Genomic DNA, 8,333 nt, shown 5'->3' with positions numbered 1-8,333 from the left:
CAAAAGCCTGCATACACAACAAAAGCCTGCATACACAACAAAAGCCTGCATACACAACAAAAGCCTGCATACACAACAAAAGCCTGCATACACAACAAAAGCCTGCATACACAACAAAAGCCTGCATACACAACAAAAGCCTGCAAAAGCCTGCATACACAACAAAGCCTGCATACACAACAAAAGCCTGCATACACAACAAAGCCTGCATACACAACAAAGCCTGCATACACAACAAAAGCCTGCATACACAACAAAAGCCTGCATACACAACAAAAGCCTGCATACACAACAAAAGCCTGCATACACAACAAAAGCCTGCATACACAACAAAAGCCTGCATACACAACAAAAGCCTGCATACACAACAAAAGCCTGCATACACAACAAAAGACTGCATACACAACAAAAGCCTGCATACACAACAAAAGCCTGCATACACAACAAAAGCCTGCATACACAACAAAAGCCTGCAAAAGCCTGCATACACAACAAAAGCCTGCAAAAGCCTGCATACACAACAAAAGCCTGCAAAAGCCTGCATACACAACAAAAGCCTGCAAAAGCCTGCATACACAACAAAAGCCTGCAAAAGCCTGCATACACAACAAAAGCCTGCAAAAGCCTGCATACACAACAAAAGCCTGCAAAAGCCTGCATACACAACAAAAGCCTGCAAAAGCCTGCATACACAACAAAAGCCTGCAAAAGCCTGCATACACAACAAAAGCCTGCAAAAGCCTGCATACACAACAAAGGCCTGCATACACCGTCCAAGAGGACGGTTGTCCACCTCCGATGTAAAAAGATACCAACAGTAGTTCTCCAGGAGGAGGTTAGTCCACCTCTGGTGTAAAAAGATACAAACAGTAGTTCTCCAATAGGAGGTTTGTCCACCTCTGCTGTAAAAAGATACAAACAGTAGTTCTCCAAGAGGAGGTTTGTCCACCTCTGCTGTAAAAGGATTCAAACCAGTAGATCTAAAGGAGGAGGGTTGTCCATCTATGGTGTAAAAGGATACAAACAAACGTTCCTCTTCTTCACTTGGAGTTAGTGTGCTCATTTTTAGACATTTGCACTATGAGAAGCAATGTAAACCCTGTCTGAGACACGTATGGAATAGAACATACCTTTGCATGAAATTCAGGCGTCTTTAAGATGCTGTATCTGTCAACAAGGCAGTCACAGTCTCTCCTCAGTGCTTCTGAGAAATTATACTTATATAGAGTACCTGTCACACAAAAACAGACACACACACACACACACACACCCCCACACAGGCAGGAAACACCATATAGCTTTTGAGAATTGTTTGTTCATACTTCATTCATACTGAGCTGTGTGTGAACATGACTAGCAACAGAAACACCACTGCTGATACTGAGAAAGGGTATGTGTTCGTGTGTGCTTGCTTGCGTATTAGTACCGAAAGACCCTTAATTCTCATGATCATCTTTCCCCTCTATTCAGGAACCAATAGCCAATATACCACTAATCAATTGATTGATCAATCAGTTGATCAATCAACCAATCAATTAATCAACTATCACGGAATAAGGAAAACAGAACTAAGGCAAACCTTGAGGCCCCTAGTGTAAAATTCTAAGCCAATCAAGGACGGCAGAGGCGGGCCCCACCTGCAATGAGAATCAGCTGGTGATGGGTGACATGCCTTTGGGCCAATCAGGGCGGGACGCTTTGTGAAGAGATGTCCAGAATTCACTTAATTGAAGTAAGTGTATTGCCAGGTACCACTTGTAGACTTATTTCTCGCTTGGTCTCGACCCAGTTCTTATTGTCCTTTCTGATTTCCCTCTTATTGGAGACAAAATGTCTTGGATATTTTATCATTTGTTGTAACATATTGTTTAATTTTGCTGCACAAAGCAAGACAGGACAGTAAATATCCCCCCACCAGTCGGTAGTTTCCTGTGTCACTTTATTGGACAATTCAACGTGTGTCATGTTATATTACATCTTAATCAGTGGCCCATGTAATGTTGTATCTTCAGTTTGTCTAAATGTAGTACAGTGAAAGTGATAACTAAAAGGACGAGACATACTGCTGTCAAGCTCAATGATTTTCTTTATTCATTTTGCCACAAGCTGCAGAAGGTATATAAGTGCATTAAAGTCTACTATGGAGTCTGAAACACTATAATACAAACATCTTAATAATCACTATTTCTGGTAGTCAGGATGAGGTCTTTATGTAACATCCACCAATAAACCAACTAACTTATTACAATAAAAGCATTAGACACTGAAGACACGTTGTTTGGCTTCATTTACTTTTAGAAAGATAAGCAGCATAGCTGTTAGTTTTAAATCGTCTTTAGGGACAATGACTCAAGATCAACACAGATTTTCTTAATTCATTGTTGTCTTGTTAAAAATTTTGCAATTCAGGTTACTCAGTGTTTTGATACTCTTTAGTTTGTACACAACATCGCACCAAAGGTTTTTATCATTTTCTTTCTTCAGCACAGCAGTAACTCTGAACACTTCATACGGTGGAATCAACACCTCCTTTTCATAATTCCCCAGATTGGGGTAGGACTTCAGGTCAGCGCCAAAACATGTCTTTATCTCAAAGCAAGACTTCTCTCCAAAATGTGTCAAGTTCTTTAGGAAAGAACTGGAGGCAAAGAGGCCGAATCTGATTTCCTTGTTCACTTCACCTGAAAACTCCATGTTGGTTCTCCGGTATGTGGTGTGACAGGTATTTTGTTTTAGTTTCAGGATGCGAATGGCGTCAGTCAGCAGGAAATGCAGGGAGTGGAACTGGAAGGAGGTTGTGTACTCATATCTACTGGTCCGGACAGCTTGGTTGAACACTGGGTATATCTTAGTTTGACCTCCTGTGTAAGCACAGATAGCTCTAATGTGATTGTAACTAAGTTTGTGTAGTTTATTGTTGACTGATTTGTACTTATTTGAGGCACATGTTTTTGCTTTCGTCCAGGCTTGTTCGAAGATCCCTCCTGTATTGGTTTCATTTGGAAGATATTCCTTCACCTTTTTGCCCATTTCTTTTATGCATCCTTTATACATGTCGTCAACAGAGTTAGGGACCATGTCTAAGGTTATGGAGGAACTGAGACCAGGCTGACGGAGATGAACCTTCAAAGAAAATGGAGGGGAAAAACAGGCAATGAGTGTAAAAACAGAGGAATATTTTGTAAATATTTAAATTAATTTTAATTATCATTCTCTTTCTGCTCTCATTCTAAAATTAATTAATTCAAATTCAATATGCTTTAATGGCGTGAATTATGAGGCAAATGTTGCCAAAGCAAAGTGATACACACAATTATGAAAAAAACAGTTACACAATAAAACTAGTAGCTATAATACTATACACAATACCAGTCAAATGTTTGAACACACCTACTCATTCAAGGTTTTTTCTGTATTTGTACTATTTTCTACATTGTAGAATTGTAGTGAAGACATCCAAACTATGAAATAGCACATATGGAATCATGTAGTAAACAAAAAAGTGTTAAACAAATGAAAATATATTTGAGATTTGAGATTTTTCAAACTTGCCACACTTTGCCTTGATTACAGCTTTATACACTATTTTGGCATTCTCTCAACCAGCTTCATGAGATAGTCATCTGGAATGCATTGTTGTGTTCGTTTCATGTTAATTAATTCTGTGTTCCCGGTCCAAAATGACTGCCCATTATAGCTTATTATACATCCATAATTATACATACAGTGGGGAGAACAAGTATTTGATACACTGCCGATTTTGCAGGTTTTCCTACTTACAAAGCATGTAGAGGTCTGTAATTTTTATCATAGGTACACTTCAACTGTGAGAGACGGAATCTAAAACAAAAATCCAGAAAATCACATTGTATGATTAACGTAAATCATTTGCATTTTATTGCATGACATAAGTATTTGATCACCTACCAACCAGTAAGATCTTCACAGGTAAGTGATTTATTTTATCACTATTTCTGACTTTCGTGACGCCTCTGCTTGTTTGGGGAATGTTTGTAATACTTTTGTACACAGGGCGCTGTCCTCAGATGATCACATGGTATGCTTTCTCCGTAAAACCTTTTTGAAATCTGACAAAGCGACTGGATTAACAAGAAGTTACGCTTTTAAATAATGTAGGACCTGTGTATGTTCATGAATGTTTAATATTGCAAATTTTGTATTTTGAATTTCGCACCGGATGTCGCTTGCATCCCACCTAGCGCAAAGAGGTACTTTAAAGAATCTCATGGCTTAAAAATCCTTCTTTAACCTGTCTCCTCCTCTTCAACTACACTGATTGATGTGACATCTACAGTATATTAGACCATAGCTTTCACCTGGATTCACCTGGTCAATCTGTCAGTGAAAGAGCTCTTACTGTGCTGTTTTATTCAAATGCTTTCTCTGGTAAGATTGATGTATCTTGCTGTCAGTCAAATTATAAATATTTAGAGACCCACCCCACAGTTGGACTTTGTTTCATTTAAAGGAGCTCATGTCTCACTCTTGTTGCTGAGCAAACCCCCACCTGTAATTTGCACTATGAATGTAACCAAAGAAGCTGCGTGAAATTAAAGAGTAACCAATCATTTGAAGCCATCAAGCCTCACTCTATCATTCATTTACATTTTCATTTAATAATAAAACCAACAAGGAAACTCCTTAGTTATGACTTGTTTATTCAATGTCAGACTGATAAACTATATGCAGAGCAAATCATTTGCAAAGCTGTCATCAAGGCAAAGGGTGGCCAATACATTTTGATTTGTTTAACACTTTTATGTTTACTACATGATTCCATACGTGTTATTTCATAGTTTTGATGTCTTCACTATTATTCTACAATATAGAAAATAGTAAATATAAGAAACTCTTGAATGCGTAGGTGTGTCCAAACTTTTGACTGGTACTGTACACACACACATATATATATATATATATAAATATATCAAATAGATAAAATAAACAAATAATTATATATTACAAAAATGTAATACAAAAAGAAAATACTCTAACACCTCTCTCTCTCTCTCTCTCTCTCTCTCTCTCTCTCTCTCTCTCTCTCTCTCTCTCTCTCTCTCTCTCTCTCTCTCTCTCTCTCTCTCTCTCTCTCTCTCTCTCTCTCTCTCTCTCTCTCTCTCTCTCTCTCTCTCTCTCTCTCTCTCTCTCTCTCTCTCAATTCAATTTCATTTTCACTTTAAGGGCTTTATTGGCATGGGAAACATATGTTAACATTGCCAAAGCAAGTGAAGTAGATAATAAACAAAAAGTTAAATAAACAATACAAATTAACAGTAAACATTACACTCACAGAAGTTCCAAAAGAATAAAGACATTTCAAATGTCATTATGTGCAAATATTTCTCTCTCTCTCTCAAAATATTATAGTATCTTACCATCTTGGAGTCCACACCCAAAGTCCAAGCCTGGAAGAAATACATCACAGTAAAGGTTAGGATCTTGTGTCTTGCCATGATGTTAAAATATATTGGTCCAATGTCAAAATGTATTGGAGATCAGCTATCAGAGAGCCTTGTTATACCAGTGCTCTTGAGGTTACTTTCACAGTCCCTCCTCTCTTACTAGGAATAGGCACAGGCAGTCACAAGTACCCATCAAACCACAAACACCATTACACAGCGCACACACACACACACACAGACACACAGACACGCGTAGCCAAGCGGTTAAGAGCGTTGGTCCAGTAATCGAAAAGTTGCTGGTTTGAATCCAAAAGCTGGCAAGGTGAAAAACTCTTCCATTCTCCCCGGCTGCCGATGACGTCGATTAAGGTAGCCCCCTGCACATCTCTGATTCAGAAGGGTTGGGTTAAATGTGGAAGATACATTTCAGATGTATGCATTCAGTTGTACAACTGACAAGGTATCCCCTTTCCCTTCACATACTCACACACATACAGTGTGGTGCCTAGTTTGTACAAAATCCTGCAGTACCTCCGGCACTCCTGGAACAGGGTTTCCTACCCCTGGCCTAGTCTAAGCTTTGTCTGCCAATCATTCCGTTGAGTTAAATACTGCCATCTTCTGCCCAGAATGCATCGCATCTAGACTGAAGGTCTCTGGGTACATTAGTGTGTGTTTGGATTCAGTGGTCTCTAATGCCAGTGCCCAGGGTATGATTTAGACAGTTTCCCAATATTCTAATACTGCTGGTTATGGTTGTTAACTTCCTTTGTTATGACTGAGATGTGAGAGACCTGGTAGGTTGATAGAGTTTACATTCCTTTATTATGACTGAGATGTGAGAGACCTGGTAGGTTGACAGGGTTCCATCATATTGCATTCATATGTTGAGTTCTGGGGTGGTTACAAATTAAAGGAAACAAGGAAAGGAATGGAAAATATTGAGACTATTGGGACATGGCCTTAGTGTTTGGGAACATAGCTGCTGAATCTGTCAAGTTTATGTTAGAGTCCAGCCACTATATAGATACTGTAGCACCTAATCCAGCAGACATATCTGTAGAGGGATGTGAGTTTGCACAGATCAACAGAGGTCACATTTGAACTCACACACAGGAAACACCACATGTTTTCTGAGAATTGTTTGTTCACACTTCTAGAAATACTCAACAATGTATGAACATGACTAATAACAGCAACATCACCGCTTACACTGAGAGAAGGTGTGTGTGTGTGTGTGTGTGTGTGTGTGTGTGTGTGTGTGTGTGTGTGTGTGTGTGTGTGTGTGTGTGTGTGTGTGACTGCGCACACACACACACACACACACACACATCTGTTGATCAATCAATCAACCAACCAATTAATAAACTATCAGGGAATAAGAAAAACAGTAAGACATCAAACCTTGAGGCCCCTAGTATAAACTTCGGAGCCAATCAAGGACGGCAGGGGCAGGGCCCCACCACTTATGAGAATCAGCTGGTGATGGGTGACATGCCTGTGGGCCAATCAGGGCGGGGCACATTGTAAAGAGACGTCCAGAATTGACTTAATTGAAGAAAGTGTATTACCGGATAAGCCAGGTACCGCTTGTGGATCTCTGTCTCAAAAGAGTGTAGTAACTTACCATCTTGGAGTCCACACCCAAAGTCTAAGCCTGGACAAAATACATCACAGTAAAGGTTAGGGTCTTTCGTCTTGCCACAAAGTGAAAATATATTATATATTGGTGGAAAATTGAAACAGAGATTAATTGTCTTTTAAGATACAGAATCAGCATTAAAATGTCTATCGTGCCAGTTTCCAGGGTGTGATTTAGACAGTATCCCAATATTCTAATAATGCTGGTTATGATTGTTACTTTTCCTTTGTTATGACTGAGGTAAGAGGCCTGGTAGGTTGATAGAGTTCCATCATATTGTGATCATATGGTGAGTTCTTTCAGATCTGTGATGTTTTACAAATGATATGAGATAAAGAAAGGGGGCAAGAAAAGGAAGGAAGCAGATTGGGACTATTGGGATGTGGCCTTAGTGTTTGGGCCACTGACTGTGTAGTTGATTGTGGAGTCCAGTCACTGTATAGGTAGCACATAATCCAACAGTTATATCTGTAGAGGGATGTGTGTTCACACAGATTAATACAGGTCACAATCTAATGCACGCAGGCATACACACACCCCCACACAGGCAGGAAACACTACATGGCTTCTGAGAATTGTTTGTTCATACCTCTTCAATACTGAGCTATGTGTGAACATGACTAACAGCAACACCTCTGCTGATACTGAGAAAAGGTTCCCATAGTAACAGTACAGAAAGTCACTGAAACCCCATCATCATCCTTCCCCTCTAATCAGGGACTGAGTCAGGTCTAGAATACTAATAGCCAATATACCACTAATCAATCAATCACCCAGAATAATGGAAAGCAGCACTACAGTGAAGCTTGAGGCCCCCAGTCCAGAGTTTCCCAACCCTCTTCTCAGGGACCAACAGACGTGTCACATTTAGTTTTTAGTGCTAAACTAGAACACTTGATTCAGTCTACTAACAATCAACCCCTTGACTAAATTAAGCAGGTGTGCCAGTCTGGTTATCCCTGAGGAGAGGGTTGGAAAGTACCTTTTTTTTGTTAAGTACTGCACCTAGTAAACAACCCTAATCCTGGAGTGCTGCAGGCACTTCATGTTTTTGATTGAACCAACCAGGAAGACCAGGTGTGTTGAATTTTGTCATTCACTTAACTGATAAATTAGCTCAGTTGGTCTGGTGTGGAGCCTAGTTGGAACAAAACCCTGCAGCACTCCAGGAACAGGGTTGCTTTCCCCTGGCCTAGACTAAGCTTTGTCTGCCTATCATTCCTTTAGCTGGTTGAGTTAAATACTGTCCTCTACTGGCTGATGTGAGG

General features: G+C 39.8%; 1 protein-coding gene across 1 annotated transcript; it reads right to left on the bottom strand.

Moving 5' to 3' along the window:
- Positions 1-2,068: 2,068 nt before the first annotated feature.
- Positions 2,069-5,505, bottom strand: LOC139374106 (T-cell ecto-ADP-ribosyltransferase 1-like). Its single transcript, XM_071115102.1, has 2 exons — positions 5,397-5,505; positions 2,069-3,123 (listed from the first exon to the last, which is right to left on the bottom strand). Exons 1-2 carry the CDS (start codon positions 5,472-5,474, stop codon positions 2,371-2,373), a joined length of 831 nt encoding a protein of 276 aa, XP_070971203.1. The 5' UTR covers positions 5,475-5,505; the 3' UTR covers positions 2,069-2,370.
- Between the last annotated feature and the right edge of the window lie 2,828 nt (positions 5,506-8,333).

This window comes from Oncorhynchus clarkii, chromosome 19 (genome assembly GCF_045791955.1).
Source record: "Oncorhynchus clarkii lewisi isolate Uvic-CL-2024 chromosome 19, UVic_Ocla_1.0, whole genome shotgun sequence".
NCBI lineage: Eukaryota > Metazoa > Chordata > Actinopteri > Salmoniformes > Salmonidae > Oncorhynchus > Oncorhynchus clarkii.
The sequence above is the reverse complement of the archived record's forward strand: the minus strand, read 5'-3'. Positions and strand labels throughout refer to the sequence as shown.